The 20,035-nt window shown below is 44.1% G+C and overlaps 2 protein-coding genes across 2 annotated transcripts in view; one reads left to right on the top strand and one right to left on the bottom strand.

Annotated features, from left to right (window-relative positions):
* The window catches only part of BFSP1 (beaded filament structural protein 1), a 73,263-nt gene extending 62,509 nt beyond the window's left edge, over nucleotides 1-10,754 (top strand). The window contains exons 8-10 of the mRNA XM_080683686.1: nucleotides 5,067-5,287; nucleotides 8,452-8,537; nucleotides 9,639-10,754. Of these exons, the coding sequence (XP_080539812.1) occupies nucleotides 5,067-5,287; nucleotides 8,452-8,537; nucleotides 9,639-10,603 (1,272 nt within the window). The 3' untranslated portion in view covers nucleotides 10,604-10,754. The remainder of the gene's footprint in view (nucleotides 1-5,066; nucleotides 5,288-8,451; nucleotides 8,538-9,638) is intronic.
* Nucleotides 10,755-18,994: 8,240 nt separating this feature from the next.
* Nucleotides 18,995-20,035, bottom strand: part of PCSK2 (proprotein convertase subtilisin/kexin type 2) — a 284,945-nt gene continuing 283,904 nt past the window's right edge. The window contains exon 12 of the mRNA XM_080683185.1: nucleotides 18,995-19,682. Within this exon, the coding sequence (XP_080539311.1) occupies nucleotides 19,196-19,682 (487 nt within the window). The 3' untranslated portion in view covers nucleotides 18,995-19,195. The remainder of the gene's footprint in view (nucleotides 19,683-20,035) is intronic.

The raw sequence follows: 20,035 nt of genomic DNA, 5'->3' as shown, positions 1-20,035 counted from the left end.
CAGATTATTCTGTTCATCAGATTATTTTTTCACTTGATTTTTAGATTCATTTGTTAATAGATATGTATTTGTTGTTCATAATTTTTATCTTTACCTTTTTCTTCTTCTTCCTCTTCTTAAAGAATACCTTTCAGCATTTCATATAATACTGGTTTGGCGGTGATGAACTCCTTTAGCTTTTTCTTATCTGTGAAGCTCTTTATCTGACCTTCAATTCTGAATGATAGCTTTGCTGGGTAGAGTAATCTTGGTTGTAGGTTCTTGCTATTCATCACTTTGAATATTTCTTGCCACTCCCTTCTGGCCTGCATAGTTTCTGTTGAGAAATCAGCTGACATTCATATGGGTGTTCCCTTGTAGGTAACTAACTGTTTTTCTCTTGCTGCTTTTAATATTCTCTCTTTGTCTTTTGCTCTTGGCATTTTAATTATGATGTGTCTTGGTGTGGTCCTCTTTGGATTCCTTTTGTTTGGGGTTCTGTGCGCTTCCTGGACTTGTAAGTCTATTTCTTTCACCAGGTGGGGGAAGTTTTCAGTCATTATTTCTTCAAATAGGTTTTCAGTATCTTGCTCTCTCTCTTCTTCTGGCACCCCCATAATTCTGATGTTGGTACACTTGAAGTTGTCCCAGAGGCTCCTTACACTATCTTCATATTTTTGGATTCTTTTTTCTTTTTTCTTTTCCGGTTGGGTGTTTTTTACTTCTTTGTATTTCAAATCTTTGACTTGATTCTTGCGATCCTCTACTCTGCTGTTGGATCTCTGTATATTATTTTTTATTTCAGTCAGTGTATGCTTAATTTCTAGTTGGTCCTTTTTCATATCCTCGAGGGTCTCATGAAATTTATCGGCCTTTTCTAGAAAATTCTTGAAAAACCTTATAACCGTGGTTTTGAACTCTATATCCAGTAGTTTGATTTCCTCCATTTCTGTAATTTGTGACCTGTTTCTTTGTCTCCGCATTTTGGCTGCTTCCCTGTGTTCATAGAGTGGCTTTGTGTGCTAGGTGTCCTATAGGGCCCAGTGGCTCAGTCTCCCCAGTTACATGAGGTGGACCCTCTTGGCGCACCCCTTTGTGGGCTGTGTGCACAGTCTTGTTGTAGTTAAGCCTTGATTGTTGTTGGTATCACTGGGAGGAATTGACCTCCAGGCCAATTGGCTGTGAGGATCAGCTGTGTCTATGATGGGAGAACTTCTGTGCTGGAGACACCCTTATGAGGCAAGACTTGCTTCAGTGGGCTTTGGTGCTCACTGAATCTGCCCCCTGAGTGTGTCCCTTATGGATGTGAGGAGTTGTAATCTGGATGGTTCTACTCTGACTCCTGGGTACACTGGCTCTTGGATCTCCAAGGAGATGCTAATTTAGCCTCTGCCTGAGGCCACCCAGCAGGAGCTACGAAGAGATCTGCAGATTCCTCTTCTTTGTTTGGGTTTTGGAGGTGCCCAGATGAGGCCCAGCTGTGAAGCAATGCAAGCTGCTGTGGGGCCTTGGGCCTTCTTTTGGATGTTCTGGGTCTCTCAGACTCAGCTGCAGTTTGTGAGGTAAGTTTAGATTTCAAAGGACAAGGCCATCCTTATGCAAAAGCCTCTGTGCACAGCTTGGATGGGGCAGAGTCTCAGGGCGGAGCAAACAGCAATGGCTGACCATCAGCGCTGTCCTAAGAGGCCCCTGGGTCTCAGTGTCCCTTGGTAATTGCTGCAAGCACCTCTGAGAGAAAGCTGCCCTAGAGTTCTGCCTGCTGCCAGACAGTCCAGTTTCTCCCCATATGAATCTGGGTCCCCAGAGTCTCGCCTGGAACTGGAGTTCAGAGCAGTCGGGAGCTTGTGTCTCCCTGCAGATTGAAAAAGCCAGCTGTGTACTCAGTTGCCAGCCCTCTCCACACGCGCGCCTTAGTACCTCTGCCTTTACTTCCACAGCTCCTCTGAGTCTCAGTGTGTTTTTCTCTTCGCTTCTAGTTGTAGAATTTCCACTTAGCCAGCCTTCCTGTGGTTCTGGATGATGTCTGTTTTGTCTTTTAGTTGTAGTTTTGAAGTGGTTGTGCTAGGCAGCAAGTTCAAGTGTTTACCTATGCCGCCATCTTGGTTTTCTCTCGGGGTGGCACTTCTTATAGGAGGTTGCCTAAATTGCGTTGACTAAGAATTTCTGTGACAGGAAAGTAAAAAAATGTCATGTTTTACTTGGAAAGTGTGAGCCTACCAACAATTATGATATTTTCATTGAAGTCACTTAACACCACCTAGTGGTAGTTTTGGGTAAGACTGTGTAATCAGTGAAAGACTTGATTTCTTCTGTTTCCTTTTTAAAAAATAATCTTTACCAAGGATATGATTTTATTGATTTTTAGAGAGAGGAAGGAAGAGAGAGAAGCATCGATGTGAGAGAGAAACACCTGTCAGTTGCCTCTTGTATGCACCCTGACCAAGTTGAACCCACAACCTGGCTCCACCCAACTGAGCCACCTGGCCAAGGCCATTTCCTTTTTTAAAAAGACCTTGGATCAAAAGGAGTCTGGGGGCCTAAGAGGACTGAAGCAGGAGGTCACCCTTCAGATGGGGTTCACGGTGAGGCACTGCCCTGGGTCCCTATCTACCCCTGCTGTGCAAAGGTGAGCCCCACAGCTATGCTTGAACACTTACTCTTTCATTCAACCTTTACTGCCAAGCTCAGGAAGTTCAAGTTGCCACATGGCACACACCTTCCACCTGCCTCTCTCCAGTGTCCACTTGGCTGCTTTTCTCTAAGAACCCCTGGACTGGCTGTGGGCTGCTGTCTTCTCCTGTGGTCCTGTGGCTCCTGACACCGCTCCTTTGCTCATCACTCCTCTTTCTGGAAGTCCCTTTTTCTCTTCAGTACCCAGGATCAGTCCCACTACGCCCTGGAAGCCTCTGACACCTTTCAGTGCCAGAGGGCCTCTGTGTGCTCCGTGATGCTCTGGGCATGTCTTTGTGACCGGGCTGCCTTCACCACGGAACTGTAGGCTCCTAGACGGAGGGTCTGTGTCTTGTTCTCCTGTAGCCAGGCTGGTGCTGGACAGTGCCCTATGCCTGTGCTGAGGTAGCTCACCCAGAGACATCGCGTGAGCCTCCTTGGAGCTGGTGAAGATGGGCCTCTTATTATTTTTCCTGAACACCCCTCCTTCTGATGAATAGTTTAAATGATTGAGCTATAAGGGCCACATAGATGTGGGCATAAGTCCCGTTTTATAAACCTGGTCAGCACTTCACTGGACTTTGGAATCTTGGTTGTCTCAGGCAGAACCACGTGGAGCACCAGTGCCAGTCACAGGTTGTGACTCATCCACGGAGCCTTCCGCCCTGAGCAGGTGGTCCTCCCACAGACTCTACCACAGGACAGCCACCTACCACCCACCAACTCATGAGATATAAGAAAGATCGTGCTTGCCCTGGCGGTCCAAAGATTACAGATGACATATTCCTAGTGAGAACACACTTGCGGGGCGGGGGGAGGGTCTGATGGGGCTCACACCGAGTCCCCTGTGTCTTGTGTCTTCTGTAAGAGTAGGCTGATTTTTGCCTGTTGACCTGTGGGAATGGTGAGTATTCCCTGGGCCTTGGAGTGTGTGTGTGTGTGTGTGTGTGTGTGTGTGCGCGCGCGCGCATGTGCATGTGTGCGTGTGTGAGCATGCACACTGTTCATCTACAGCTGGGAGGAGGCTGAGGCAGCAGGGTCCTTAATTTCTGAAAGTGTCTCAGCCTGCAAAGGTGGGTCTGAATCCTGCTGTTGTATCTGTGACCAAGTCACTGCCTGTGTGCCTCAGTTTCCTCATCTGTAAAGTGGGAATAACAACAGCCTAAGGTTGTGAGGCTGATGAGTTGATCCACATTAGAACTCACCAACACAGTCATTACTCTCTCACTCCAGGCTGGGGAACCCCTACTCAAAGGGGGCAATAGGTCTCTTCATACACAGTCTTTCCTTTTACTCTTTGTTCAGAATACTTCAAACAGATAAAAGTGAGAGGACAGTCTCAGGACCCCAGGTCTCGTGGAATTCTGAAGCAGTCCCAACACCATGTCATCTTACCCAGCAATATCTCAACATACATCTCCAGCAGGTGGAGGTTATTTTTATAGAATGCAAGACCATTAACCCACCTTTAAAATTAATAATAATTCTATAGTATCACTAAGTGTCCAGTGAGGGATCAGGTTTCCAAGGGTCTCATAATTTTTTAAACTGAGGTGATCTTTACATATAGTGTCACCATCTTCAGTGCACAGTACGCCTGTTTGACAAATATATGCAGTAACCTACCTACAATCAAGATTTAGGAAAGTTCCCTCACCCAAAATTCCCTCAGCTGTGGTCAACCCCTTCCCCACCTCCCGCTTGCCGCTGGCAACCAGTGAATCTGTTTCTGGTTTTGTAAATGGCTCTTTGTACATTGTCAGAAGCTCTAAAAGTGAATATCAGGCCACTTTTTCTATTTTCCCACCTTAATTTTTACTTCCCTTGAATTAATATGCAAATAATATTTCCCTGAAGTTATTTTATGTAGACACAAATGTGCACACACATGCAAAAACACATGCACACATGCACACACATTTTGGCTAGTAGAGGCCTTTTCTGACTGGCCAATCGGGAAAATTAAAGCACCATAGCGATTAAATAAGAACAAGGAAACACTCTCCCCCCTGAATTATTTCAGTAAAATTAGCATCTTATCTGTTTAGTATGTGTTCTTTTTACTTATTTTTTTGGCTATCAGATTTATGCCAACTCATAAAGTATGAAGAATATACTTTATTTGAGTTGTACATTTTATTCCATGGACAGCAGTCTTCTTATTTCCTGAGGTTGTCATCTTCAGACTGCCTTTGGGGGGGCTATGTTGAGGGCTGATTTCAGTGGGTGCTGTGCAGGTGTGAGGAGAGGGAGCTCAGTTTTCACAGTCCTCTTGGGCTTAAGGATTCCAAAATGATTCCATTGCTGATGAGAAATAAACAAAACTTGACACGCTGAGTCCAGATTTCCCCTGTCAAGTCTGGGTCTTAAGGGAGAGGATGGGATGGGTTTCCTTACAACTGTGTCTTTGCCCACAGACAGCGACCCTGGAACAAGCTATTAAAGACGCCCACGAGTGTTACGATGACGAGATTCAGCTTTATAATGAGCAGATTGAAACCCTGCGGAAGGAGATTGAAGAGACTGAGAGGAGCCTGGAGAAGTCTTTCTATGACTGCCGGCAGCTGGTGGTCGCCCAGCAAACCCTGAAGAACGAGCTGCACCGCTATCATCGGATCATTGAGAACGAAGGCAGCAGGTGTAGTCACAGAGGGACAGCGAGGGAGTGCCTCTCCATACTGCTCAATCACTCATTCCACAGATCCTTGCTGAGTGCATTTTGTGTGCCAACTCTAGGCAGTGGGAAGGTGGCAGGGAGTGAAACACAAAATCCATGATCTCATGGGCCTTGAATACTAGTGGGGGTGGCAGATGATGAATGAATGTGTAACAGAGGGAGTATGACCTATGACAAGTGCTATGGAGAAGATTATAGCAGGGAAGAGGGGAATGGAGATGAGGCTGATGGTGGGAATGCTTGAAATTTTGAGTTGGGTAGTCAGAAAAGGCCTCATGGAGAAGGCTACTATTTGCTCCATGGGCCTCTGGGGACATAACTGTCTTAGCAGATGGAATGATCAGGAGTATTTAAGGAGATGCTGCAGGTGAGGTTCTAGCACAGTGCCTGGTACCTCAAGTAGTTTGAGCTGTTGGTGTTATTACTGCTACTGCCAGCATGATTTGTACCACCTGGTTGGGTCTGTAAGGTGGCCGTCAATATGCTATCTGGTCTTGTTCATAATGGAGCTGTGACTTGAACGCCACTCACTTCAAGCTGGGAAATAAATCTCAGTCTCAGTCTCTGTCTCCATCTCATCTACATCTACACCTTTACCTAGAGCTAAATCTACACCTTCTACTCTACATCATCTATGCCCACACTTATACCTGTATCTACATTTACATCTGTATCTACACCATCTGCATGAATGTGTACATCTATGCCTACATCTGCATTACCTACCAGTACATCATCTACACCTCTACCTATATCATCTATATTTGTGCCTATGCTTAAACTTACATGTGCACAATCTACATATATATCATCTATACTTACTAGTATATCTACATTCATTTTATCTACAGCTACACACTACATTACCTACTTCTGTATCATCTGTATCATCTATATTGTCTACAATCACACCATCTAAGTCTATACTTATACCTACACCTACATCTACATTTATATAATCTATACCCATACCTATATCTATATTATCCTATATAATAAAGAGCTAATATGCAAATGGTCATCATGCCCTGACGCCATAACGGCTCAAACACTCAACATTGGGGAGAGAGGAATGGGGACCAGCCAGGCTGTGGGCCCGGTAGAGGGACAAGCCGCCCGCCCCGCAGTTCCGGGCGCCAGCAGCTGTGCCTGCGCCTGCAGCCTGGGAGAGGGACAAGCCACCCACCCAGTGGTCCTGGGCGCCTGTGGCTGAGGCTGGGTAAAGCCACCTGCCCATGGTCCCCTGTGGCTGCAACCGGCTGGGCGAAGCTCGCCCGGGTCCTGGGTGCCTGCAGCCAGCCAGAGGGTTGGAAGCCTGGGTCCCAGGTGCCTGCGACCCGCCGGAGGAGGGAATCCTGGGTCCCAGGTGTGGGGCAAAGCAGAGGCGGTTAGGGGTGCTCAAGCCAGCAGGGGAGCAGTTAAGCATGATCAGGCTGGTAAGAGAACAATTAGGGGCGATCAGGCAGGCAGGCAAAGGTGGTTAGGGGCAATCAGGCAGGCAGAGGGGTTAGGGGCAATCAGGCAGGCAGGCAGGTGAGCGGTTAGGAGCCAGCAATCCCTGATTGTGAGAGGCAGTTGGACATCCCCCAAGGAGTCCTGGATTGGAGAGGGTGCAGGCCGGGCTAAGGGACCCTCCCCACTCATGCATGAATTTCGTGCACCGGGCCTCTAGTATACATTATATACATCTACACTTACACTTACAACTACATCAATATCATTTCTACCCACTCCTAACCTACCTCTACATCTATGTTATCTGTATCTTTATCTACATCTACATCTATGGCTGTATGGATATTCATATCCAATTTTATCATCAGAAAGCAGATTGGAGACCACCGCTTCATATAAGGATTCTGATTCTCTATTTAGCTGTGATTCTTTGATTCATTCTTGCTGATATTTGAGGTTTAGATTGAATTAAAATAGAAGGGTCCAGAAGTATTGCACAAAGAGCAGTTCTTTCTTTTCTCTGGGTGCTCTGTCTTAGCAGCAATTACTTGAGTGTTTAACAGGGAAAGTAAGATTTTTTTCCTCTCGTTACCGTCAATGTATCATGCATAATTCCAAATTATATTTATGCCACAGTGAACATTTTATGCACACATTTATGAAAATAAGTCTTAATATACTAATTTCCAATTGATAGAAATGTTATAAGCATTGAACATGCAACTCCTGAATGCTTTTTATGCAGATTCACCAGTTGCTTATGTTTTGTCTCAACTGCTTTTTTCCCTCTTTATTTATATATATAATGCATATTATTTTTAAAATAACAAATTGGAGATATTATACCCTGGTTGCCCTAAATACTTCAACCTGGGATGGGGATTGTTTTATTAAAAAACAAAACAACAACTGCCCAGCTGGCATGGCTCAGTGATTGAGCATTGGCTTATGAACCAGGACATCATGGTTTGATTCCTGGACAGGGCACGTACCCAGATTGTGGGCTCAGTCCCCAGTGTGGGGCATGCAGGAGCCAGCCAATCAATGATTCTCTCTCGTCATTGGTGTTTCTGTCTCTCCCTCTTACTTCCTCTCTCAATTCAATAAAAATATATTAACAAAAAACAAAACAAAAAAAAACCAAAACAACAACAACAAAACCCCCCTGTTTAATATAGTGGCATTGTGAGATTATAAGCAATTCCCACTTTACAATGTTTCTGTGTGTTTCACAGTTTGTGACTTGAGCTCAAAGCAATGATTATTTCCTTTACATTCTCATTCAGTGTGCAAATGTTTATATGGCTCATGAGAAGTTTGGTCTAGGGCAGCCGTGGGCAAACTATGGCCCGCGGGCCGGATCCGGCCCGTTCGGCTGTTCTATCTGGCCCGCGGAGCCGAAAGAACAGAGGGTTCTCTTGCTCTCCCCTCTGCTCCTTTACTTTGAATTTATATTAGTTCACACAAACACTCCATCCATGCTTTTGTTCCGGCCCTCCGGTCCAGTTTAAGAACCCATTGTGGCCCTCGAGTCAAAAAGTTTGCCCACCCCTGGTCTAGGGAATGCTTTTGTTATTTTTGCTCATAATTAGTGGGTCACTTTTATCCCCTAACCATCTGTGTAGCTTGAATTAGAGATGGTGACCACCTCTTTCTGGTCTTTCTGCCAGGCTGAGCTCCACCCTCTTTGAAGTGCCTGTCACTCTATTCACCACGGGCCGTGGAGCCTCTCTCAGCCCTCAACCCAGCGGAAAAGGTAATGCTCCCCACCCCTGACTTCTGCTGCTTTCTGCCCTCAAAAAAATGGAAAAAATTAAGTGGCTTTCTTCTTGAACTTAACATTCATGCTTCCTTCCAACCTATCAGGAAAGTAAACTCTTTTAGGGGAGGTCTCCTTCTCTCCCTCTCAGATGCACTCCCACAGGTGCTAAGGGACTGAGCCAGAAAGGTCACAGGGGAAAAAATCATAACTGTGGGGACAGACTACCTTGGGAATGCTATCTTCATATGAGACATATTTAATGGGGGGGTACAATTCAATATTCTGAGTATTGAATTGCACCCCCCCTTAATTAAATGAACTATTCTATACAAAAGTGTCTGGAGCAAAGAACATGCTCAATTATTGCTCATTTTTTTCTTCTCTTCACAACTGAGATTGGTTGGCAAGCATGGCTTCTGCCTTCAACATTCAGTCGTTTGGGGAAGGTTTCTTGCACCTGTGAGAGGTTACCTCTTCAGGGGTCCTCAAACTATGGCCCGCGGGCCACAGGCGGCCCGCCGAGGACATTTATCCAGCCCGCTGGGTGCCACTGCCTATCCTGCTTAGCAGCCGACTCATCCCGGGCCCGCAGTGCGCATAGGAATTTGTTCATAGTTGTTTTTTTAAACTATAGTCCGGCCCTCCAACGGTCTGAGGGACAGTGAACTGCCCCCTGTTTAAAAAGTTTGAGGACCCCTATGGATCCAAGTAGCTGCTATGAGCTCAGCAGGTGGGACAGGAGGTGTTGCTCCTATCAAGTGTTCTTGCAATAGAATTGTGCATCTCAGCAAGTTGTACCCAGTGGGATGGGAACTGTGAGAGTCAGAATAGCAGTGTCTTCCCTCTGCAAGCCCAGAGGGGTCAAGTGACTTGTATAAAGTTGCACAATTGGTGGCTCCTTAACATGGGCCATGGATGCTACAGATCTAGACCTCTTTCCCCATTACTTTGCCCCATAAATAGTAAACCCACCCCAGTGCTAAGCATTGGTCTCTAAGACAGATAGCATAATTTTCAGTGAATGCATTTTCTCCCTCTTTCATTGACAGTTATATTTGATTTGTTGCCCATTTGTTTTTTAATTTTATTTTTAAGATTTTGCCAGAGCTGTGCAGGATATAACAACAGCAAAACCAAGACAAAAAGGCCCCCCTAAGACCATTCCAAGGAAAAAGGAGATTATAGCTAAAGACAGAGGAGATGAAAATTTGGAAGACACACCACTGAAAGGCCCAGAAGACACAAAGCTGGTGCAGGTGGTAGTTAAAGAAGAAGAGGAATCTAAGCTTGAATCAGAGGTTGAGGAAGCTAGTCCTCCAACCCCAGAAGGAGGTCCAGAGGACATGCCAGATGGAGGGCAGATAAGCAAAGCCTTTGGAAAACTCTGCAAGATGGTCAAGGAAAGAGTGAGAAGCTCCGAGGAGCTGGAGCCCCCAGTTGACCTTTACCCCAAAGGGCGGTACGTGCTTGTCTCCGGGAATGCCAGTTACGTGGACCCTGGGTTCTGTTCCATGTCTATCCCAGCCAGGGGTGGAGTGGTTGTTTCTACTGAGGATGGCTCTCTGCATCGGGACCATGCTATGGAGCCCTCTCCTGAGCAGCCCCCACCCCCTCGGGAGAATGGACGGGGGTGTCTGCAGGGGAGGGAAGATGGACACCCGCCCAGCCAGCATACTGCAGGCAAGGAGGATGAGAGAGACACCGAAGAACTGAAAGGTCTGGGTGAGAAGCAGGATGGCCAGAAGGAGGATGAAGGGCCCAGGAGGCCCTGTCTCGTGGTCACACCTGGTCCACAGGGACCATCTGCACCCCGGCCCCAAAGGCCTGGGGCTAGTCAGGGTGGATCTGAGAGGCAGGGGGATAGGAGTGGCAGCTTGCAGGAGAGGAGCCCTCCTGGGACTTTAGCTTATGAGAGGGTGGAAGTGATGGAATCCATGGAGAAGTTTTCAACTGAGAGCATTCAGACATATGAAGAAACCGCTGTTATTGTGGAGACCCTGATTGGAAAGACAAAGGCAAACAAGAAGAAACTGGGAGACAAGGGCTCTCACAACCTCTAGGCTCTGGAGGAATGCCCTTGGGCCACTGGAGGGATGTACTTTGATGTGTAGAGCAAATGATGAAGAGTAGGGGTTCCTGTTTGGATTAGACCTTAGTTGGCCTGTCTGGCATTTCTAACGAATCCAAATTAAAAAGGTTTGTTTTGCTTGCACATTGTTTGTCTAATTAACAGGGGCCTTGGGAATGTAGGTGCATCAGCCACGCGGGGGACACACTCTGTTAAATGGCCACCAAACCGTGGTTGTTTAGGAGAGAGACATGTCCTTCGCAGTGGTTCTTTGAGACTCAGTAGAGTGTCTAGATTTCACACAGGAAATGCTGGTTGATGGCATTCGCTCATTTCCATTGCATTTCAAGCACAATCTCACATGGAGGAGCGTTTTGTTAGAGGTAAAATGATTAAAGGTATCTGTCTTAGTTTGGGTTCCCCCAGAAGCTGATCCCAAAGCAAGGCTTTGAATGTAGTTTCTTTCTTTTTTAATAATTAAAATTTTTTTAAATTCTTTTTCTTTTTTTTTTTTTTTTAGAGAGAGAGAGAGAAAGAGAGAAAGAGAAACGTCGATGTGAGAGAGAAACATGCATTGGTTGCCTCTACACCCACCCCGACTGGGACCGAACCCGCAGTGTGGGTATGTGCCCTGACCAGGAATCAAACCCACCACCTTTTGGTTTATGGACTGAGGTTCCAACCAACCAAGCCATGTCGGCCACGGCTGAATTTAGTGTCTTAGGGATGTGATCTCAGGAAGCACCAGTGGGGCAGTGGAGAGAGAGGCAGGCATAGAGGCAGCCAGTAAGAGGTGTGCTGCCAGGCTGGTTAGCACTGTGGGCAGCTGGAGCTCAATCCCCCCACGCCCCCTCCCCCAGGGACTCTGGGAGATGGACTAGTAACTAGAACATGTGCCACAGAGTTATCCTGCCTTACGGGTGAGGGAGCAGGGTTTTCATCCACCACCTCCTGTCAGCCAGTGGGGAGGGCTGCTCCCGGGGCATTAACATGGAAGTACATGGAAATGGTAAAGGTCATGGGGATATAAGTGGGACACCATGCCATCTGCTGTAGGTCAGGTTTTAAAAAGCAAAATCAAATGTTACCTCATAGTTCCTTGTTTAGGAGTTAATTCATCCAACAAGCATTTATTGAGTATATACTATGTGCCAGAACAGTGTGCTATGCTGACAAGGGGAGGCTTGCAGATTTATTAATAGTCACTGTAGTATAATACGCTGTAACATACCTGTGTGTGCATTATCTTGTGCACACATGCACACATACATGCACATGTATACACAGTTACCTACTGTGCCACATGCTAGGAAATAGAAATGACTTTAAACTAGAAACTTTACAGAAATTTTTATGTGGCCTCTAGGCATCTATTTTTCTACTAACAGTCCCAAAGTGATTTTTTATTTATACTGATTAAGAAAGTAACCCTTCCCTGTGTAGGTGCTCCAAAATACAAAATACAGAGTAAACATGCTCACATGGATTAGTGCATCTGCCTGAACAAAAGCATCTGGCAAGACAACTACACACCCTTACAAGAAAATTGATGGAGTCATAAGTTACATTCTCTTATTTCCTTGTTATTGGTAATAGAAAGAATATTAAATGGAGTCAGCTTTCTATTTAGAGCTTTAAAAGATCTCGTTCTGAATTTATTTGAGGTTTTGATTTCAATAAAGAAAAGTGCTTTTGTGTTGTTTTTCTAAGAGATGAATGGAGAACCTACTCCATTGCACAGTTTTAAAATATTTATGGTTTAAAAGCTTAAGAGAGAACGATGGAAACCATTAGTTAGTGCCCAGAATGTACTAGGAATTTGGGCCAGTATATAGGTTTTATTTAGCATAAACCACTGCAAACCTTTTTGTTTTCCCCATGAAGTCTTTTTATTTTTTGTACTAAATGTTCAGTTAATATTCTTATTTTAAAAGGCAAGGGTATTTTTTGGGAAGAAAGGTAATTTTTATATTCAATTGATAATAAAAAAAGTGGACGCCTGGCCGGTGTAGCTCACGGATTAGAGCATTGGCCCTCCCACCAAAGGGTCTCAAGTTCGATTTCTGATCAAGAGGGAGAAGGGACCTGCTCCATCCTGCTTGTCCCCATTGCCCCAGCAGCACTTCGTCACCCTGGCGGGGGCAGCACTTCCTGCAGCAGCAGCTGGATTCACTTTTCAGTTTTTCCAGCATTTGCAGAACCATGATCATCTCCTCAGAGATACCTGCACCAGCCAGTTGAGTCCCTCCACAGACATCTGGGTCTCTCAGGGGCCTGCCATGTGCACTCACTCTCCACCCACGGGCCGGGAGGGCGAGTCAGGTGCGTGGTGCCACTCTCCAGGACCTCAGCACAGTCCCAGCAAGCCCCTGGCTCTTGCCCATGTTAGGCTGCTTGGTCCTTGTGATACTTGAATTCTCTTTTGCCTTCCTAATTAAGCAGTTAATATTTCTTTATACGACTCAGTTGAGGGTGCTTTATATTCAGTTCTCTCTGTTAACATCACTGCTGGAATTTCTGTCTCCTGACTGGTGAATAAGGGGCATGAGACAGGAAAGGGAGGCGCCAACACAAGCAGCATTAACCTGCTGCCACCGCTGTGGGCAACTGGGGTTTCATCCCCCTGGGGACTGAAGAGACCAGGCAGCACATCTTCAAATGGCCTCAACAGGAGGCCAGGAAGTTGGGATCTTTCTGCACCAGCTCCCTCCCTTCCTCAGGTGAGGTGGGCCTGGGCATTGATCCCCTGGCACTTCTGCCTGTAGCATACCAGGTCTGGCACATCTCTGCAGCCAGAGAACACCTGGTAGGGAGAGAGCTCCTTGGCATGTACAAAACTGTCTATAGGTGACCTCTGGGGTGGGCTGAGGAGATAGCTAGAAGGCAGAGGTTGGCAAATGTTTTCTATGAAAGGCCCAATTACAGGCTGTACAGCCTCCGTTATAACTACTCAACTCTGCCAGTGTAGCATGGAAACAGCCACAGACAATAAAAAATAGGCATGGTTATTTCCAATAAAACTAATTCCAAAAGCAGGCAGTGTGCTGGGTTGGGTCCCTGGGCTGTAGTTTGCTGACCCCTGATGTAGGGCATGCACCAGCAGGGTCTAATACAAAATTCAGTTTACATAACAGGAGACACTGCTAACCTGGCATCTCTTCTTTCTTTCCTCTTTCACGTTGCAAAATTCCACTGAGGTTTCCCCTAAAATTGTTATATCATAGGTTTGTAGTTGGGATATTGCTGGTGAATGAAGTCACTTCAAACTCATATGGCATTTGGCGCGTTGATAATGAAAGACATCATTCAGGTGCCTTGATTAGTATAAATGCTTGACTCCAATTTCTCATGCTTGGATAAAAGCAAATAGATGCCACAAAAACCAAATTGACTTGTTTTATTAAAAGAAATAGGGCTTTTGAAATGAGATGTATGTTCTCCAAGATAGTATATCCTTGGCCAATAACTTCACTGTGCTGGTGCAATTACTGGTCACAACTGTCCCTTCACCTACATGCTTGTGTCCTTATGACCAGGAGCTTACCAGGTGGCTTATCTGTCACCTGTGATTGGTCAGTGGTTCCAGGACAGGGGCCAAAAGAGAAAAAAAAACAACAGGTTGCAGTGTCTGCCTTTTGTCCAGCTTGGGGCAGCCCATTGGGTGTCCTCTTTGGTGTAGAGGGACATCTTTGAGCATGCTATGAGATGGGACAACCCGCCCTGGGATGGTAAGGAGGGTTGGCCTGAAGCCTCTATGGTGGAACTAGGTGATGGTTAACATTAGACCTAGGGAATTCCCAACCTTATTTGGCTGTTCTGGCATCTCACACTCTGTGGGCTGAGATCTCTAATTGCCCCCATTCCACCCCAAACCACACAGGACTGAACATGAGGAATTTAGAAAGACAAAGTCTTCATCTTTGGGCCAATTGCATTTCTTATGGTCAGTTCATTCTGTTCCCAGGTTCACAAACAGTGAGTCTCTTCTAAGTTTTAAGAGAAAAATGAAGCTGATAGGCTGGCTTGGAAAACTTGCCTCAGATCAGACCTCAATTCCTGGTCCCTTGTAAATCCAAAACCAAATTCCACCAGATTTTCTTGAACCCAAGGAAAGGATTCTTGGCAATGAAATGCACAAGAGACTAATGGAAGAACTCAAGTACTAAGTTGATTAATTTGCAATGCAAAGAGGGGGGCCATCTTTCCTGGAGATGCCATGCTAGTACCCCTAATGCTGAATACTCCTCTCCTGGTGTTACTGTCCTTGGGAGGCCAAATAAAGCATCAGGAGGCTGTGGGTGGGCATAGAATTAGACCATTGGCAGGAGAATGGTGCTTCAAGGCACTTGTCTGGGGATGGTTTCCCCAGTGTATTGGATTCTCTCTTCAACAGACTTCAGCTCTTCAGAGACTGGAATTCCCCTTTACACCAGTCTCTGTGTTTCCCTACTGCTGAACAACGCCAGATACTGTCTGCCTGCATTCACCCCAGACTCTCCATTTTCTAACTCCTATGAGCTGAGTGCAGGCTCCTCCTAGCACCCTTTTTTATTGACAGAGAACCACCCAGCTGGCTACAATCAAATCTCCTTCGCTGGCCCATTCTGTGCTGATGTTATTTCAAACTCCCAGAATTTTTAGAACCTCTTATTTTCTCCCCCAAACTCTGTTTCTATTCTTGGCTTTTTGATTTTTTGAAATTTCTATCAAATTAAACTCTTTGTATCCAAGAACTTACTTTGGCTGTGAGGGTACCAGTTCCCCTAATTCAGCATTTTTCTCTCTAAATATAAAATTCTTGGCTATGTTTCCTCAAGGTTTTGTAGTGTGTGGTTTTCATGTGATCACTCCAACTAATGAAGGCATTGATCACATGAAAACCACTGCTATTAATTTATGTGACAGTAACATTAACATGTAGTGGTAACTCTATAAGAATGATGTTTTTTAACTTAATCTTTTAGAAATCAATCTTTGAACTTAAGTATTGAAAAGCAGTTTCTCAGTTTGTCACAAGATTGGACTTGGGACCTTAACACCTTTCAATGTCTGCTTTTAGTCATAGGCTCTCTTAAGATTTTGCTAATGGGTATGATAAGTATTATATCATAGGACACATTTGAAAATTGTTTTTACAATGAAATATAAATATATTAATATTTTATCAATTATTAAGTTTTGCTAGAATGGCATGTGGTCACGTGGGCTACAGCTAGTTAATAATACTGTTCATGGTACAATACACAAAGAGGGGTTGCCATGTAAATCAGTACTTAAGAATATGTTTTAAGGGCACATCAAGCTCTTTTTGTGGGAGAGTCTCTAATACTTATCAACCATCTGTTAGTTGTCCCAGGTGCTTACATTTAGGCAGGGTTATTGACCATTATTGGCCGATGCTCTGTAGCTGAAGTGACCTTTATGTCTCCATCAGGCTGAACATAAAAATGTGGGTAAGAGTCCTCCACACAGGTTCTCTTCTGCATGAATTGTAGCCACCTGTGTTATGATTACAAACCATAAGATTGAAGATTGAAGCAGCCTGAATCTTTGAGCTACTTCATGGGAGTCTATGGCATTGGGGAGTCACTGAATCCTAAGTAGGATTTGTGTAAATAAAAAATAAAGCTTCATTGTGTTAAACCACGGAGATTCTTGGGCTGTTCGTTACTACAGTACAACTTAGTTTGGCCTGATGAATATATTCTAGAATAGATTTTGACCATGACTGATGACCCACAATCAGAAATGCATTTTACATTGTGAGCCACTTCACACGCTTAGACACATCCCTGGAAAATATATTTCAGAAAACAATGCTTATCATTAATATGAATGCTCTATTTTACTCTATTACAAAATGGTGGTCTTGCCTTCCTAAATTTATTTTATGGCCAGCTACTGGGATGTAACCTGAGTATTAAAAATGCTGCTATAGGTGTTTGATTTACTTGTGTATGATTGATTTGCTAATTATAAATCTTTCATGTATATTAATGAAAGCAGGCTTTTTAGATCTCTCTTTGGCAACATTTTATTTGCTTCTAGAATGGCTGGCAGTGTTTTTATGTAATGCATATCACATCCCACAATTTCTGGAAAGTAATATTTTCTTGTTAAGTTTCCTAATTTACATGTCTTTTTAAATTTGTTTAGAACATTTTGTAATAGGAAGCAACAATGTTATCCTGATTAATCATGATTTACTTATTTTCATTTAAAAAAATAAATGGCTATAAATGTCTCTTCCATTAGGATCAGGGATATCATAAAAACTTCACTAGCTAGACATATTCTAGTGTTAATACTGGTGCAAAAAAATGAAATAGAGACCAAATATTTTTATATAGCACTATATATTTTTATATACTATATACTCATATCAAAACTTGCCATTTTTATTAAGAAGCTGATAAGTTACTCTCTAATTTCATAAATTATACCACAACTGTGAAAATATGGACACTATTTTTGCTGCTATATAAGACATTTAATGTTTATACAGAGAGCTGCAAAATTACAGAGGTGATGCAATGGGAATCAATGAACATTTTCACCTGAATTTCCGCTGGCCTTTCTCTTCAGCCAGTGTCACCTTGATATTCTCTGAATATTCTTTTAAAGATGAATATGGTGTCTATTTCTCCAATAAATACGCATACACACATTTTTGATATATGTGTGTATATACATTTATACAAGTGCATATATATATATACACACACACGCACACATATATACACATGTGTATAGTCTACACATGTATATATATATATATATATATATATATATTTCTGTGTGCACTTATACACACATAATGTCCTTTGGTTTATTTTCAGACAGTTAATGGGAAATGAATTTTTGATGATTTCCATTTATTTTTTTCGTAAAATCTAAACTGGTTTAAAAAGACCTTCACAATAAGTAATAAATTTCTTTTAAAAATCATAAATATTGTTACATTTTAAAGCATTAAATAGAGAAGGTCATATGTTGTTAGAGAAGACAAATTCATGCCAACATGGGGAAAAAAGAAAAAATGGGTTTTCCAGACTTCTCTCTTAAAGTTGTAACCTTCAGGGAACTCTAGGCTTAGCTACGTGCTCCCAAGGGAAGGGAGAAATGTAGCTAGAGTAGTTGATCAGTTTTGGGAATCAAGTCAAACAAATGAGTCATTTCTTGGGAATGGGTGGGCATTGGGATTGGGAATGAGGAATCCATCCTTGAGTAGGAAAACAAGGTGTCAACAGGTCAGAAAGCATTTCTATTTGGTAATGAAATGGTGTGGTGACTTTTGGGGTAGACAGGGGAGAGGAATGTATCAGCTTTAGATGATCTGTTAAACACCGTCATGGACTGCTTAGTTGCCAAGATGGTACCCGTGCTTTCCCTAACAAGGGCTTCTCTTGCTTCCTTCAGGCTCAAGTTATGGGGGATGAGTTGGCATTCCCCACTTTGGCAGAAAAGTCTCCATACAAATGAAGGTCCATGTGAAGATGGCTGCTCACATCTTCAGACATGCCCACTTCACCCTCCACACACCTGTGCCTGAACAGAGGCCATTGCCCTAACACATCAAAGAAATCACAACGTGAAGGAATAAGATATTGCCCACTAAGCACATGCTTTGGAACTCAAAGCCCAAGTTCATATGTGAAAAGCTGTAAGAAATACTCTTGCTTCCATCAGATTAAGAAGTTCCCAAATTAATTAGGAAAAGAAATGCTCCTGGGTTAAAAACTACTATGGTGTGTTGCCACACCTGCCTTGCATTCCCCCCTTTTGGATAGTTATGTGAGAAACCTCACAAAGTTGGGCTGAAATGAATTCTGTGCCAACTGAGAGTAATTTGGACTTCTCTAGAATATTTTACCTTAACTCAGAGCAATAGCTGGTGAAAGGACAGCCATGCTACATAGGTTTTATATTTGTCATGCTGGCTGAGTAGGAAAAGTTATGGTGTTGGCATTGGTGGTAAGATTTCCAATGCCCATGCTGTTTTACTCTTCCCCCTCCAGTAATTAGAGTTCTCATAGATGGTGTCTTTCAAATCATGCCACCTTCATCTACGTCGCTGAAAAATCTTGCTAAGTTCAAAACCTCTTTCCCCAAAGCATTTACAGCATCTCCTGTGTTTTAAGAGATTCAGAACTCAACCTTGGTCATAAGCTTTGATTTTTTTTTTTTTTAAATCTAACAGGTCAGTTGAGACTATGATTAGACGTTCTTGGAGTCACTGTGTGTAGCTTTTTAAATGCATTCTCTTCTCTTCTCAGATCTGAAAAAAATTGAGGGGAAAGTTGTCCAAGTTTTTTTTTTTTTTTTTTTTTTTCAGGATATCACCATATTTGAGTGACACAAATAAAGAACCTAGAGTCACAAATAGAACGTAGATGTTGGTGGGAACACTGTATTTGGGGCATAGAATAAAAAAGATTACTTCCATTGTAAAGAAAATAATCATTGACAGTGAGTGAAGCTTCAGATCAAGAAGTTGGAATTGCTAGGTGCCTGACAAAGAATGGAGCAAGGACAGAGAGGCAGAGATGAGGGAGAGGGGAGGCGCCGGAGCCAGGGTGCAGCACTAGTTCTTGTGCAGGATGCTTTTCAGGCTTCTCTCCACAGCTTCATCCAGCTCTTCCTCCAGCTCCTCCTTCTTGGACATGGCCAGCTTGGACTGGTAATCCCTCACAACCTGGTCAATGTAAGGGGCACTCTGCGTGCCATGCAGCATCAGGGTCCACTCCTTCAACACCCCCTTCTGAGGTGTGCTCCCAACAAACCCCAGCTCCAGGGTCCAGGTACCTCGGGCATCTTCCCCCCAAGTGTGGGTGGTCATGAAAGGCCACTTGTCAAAGCCCACCTTGGAGTCATCATCCCTTGGACGCCGGCTCAGCAAAATGGACTTGGTGCCCATAGGGGAAGTCATATTGATGTTCAGGTCTCCTCTCCTGGTTGCATTGACTGTGATGACAGCTTGGACATGCTCAAGGTAGCGGACAAAATTTTCCTTCCCTTCACACGCATCGGTGGTGAGGGTCAGCACCAACTTGCCAGTGGATGGTATTTTCCTGAGGGCAATGCAATGAGGGGATATGGTAAGGAATGTGCATTTTACGTGAGGGTTTTCTGAAGACAACTTCAGGTTGCAGAAAGAGCAAGAGCTTTGAGGTTAATCAGACAGACCTAGGTTAATTCCTACCTCAGCTGTATGAGCCTGAGCAAGTTACCGATTCTCTCTGAACCTTCTGTGTGGAAAGGGAATGTAGCAGATCTGTTGATGCCCCTCCCATTTCTCTTAAGTCACCTATGAGTTCCCCTTCAGATGCAGCTCCCATGTACCCTGACTGCTTCCTACCTTAGGTATCAGCATCTCCCAGCATCTCTCCTGAAGCTTTTCCATATTCTGAGGGAGTTTGCTAAG

Source organism: Plecotus auritus (assembly GCF_963455305.1).
Source record: "Plecotus auritus genome assembly, chromosome: 8".
NCBI lineage: Eukaryota > Metazoa > Chordata > Mammalia > Chiroptera > Vespertilionidae > Plecotus > Plecotus auritus.
Note: the sequence above shows the minus strand (reverse complement) of the source record. Positions and strands in the feature narration are given on the sequence as shown.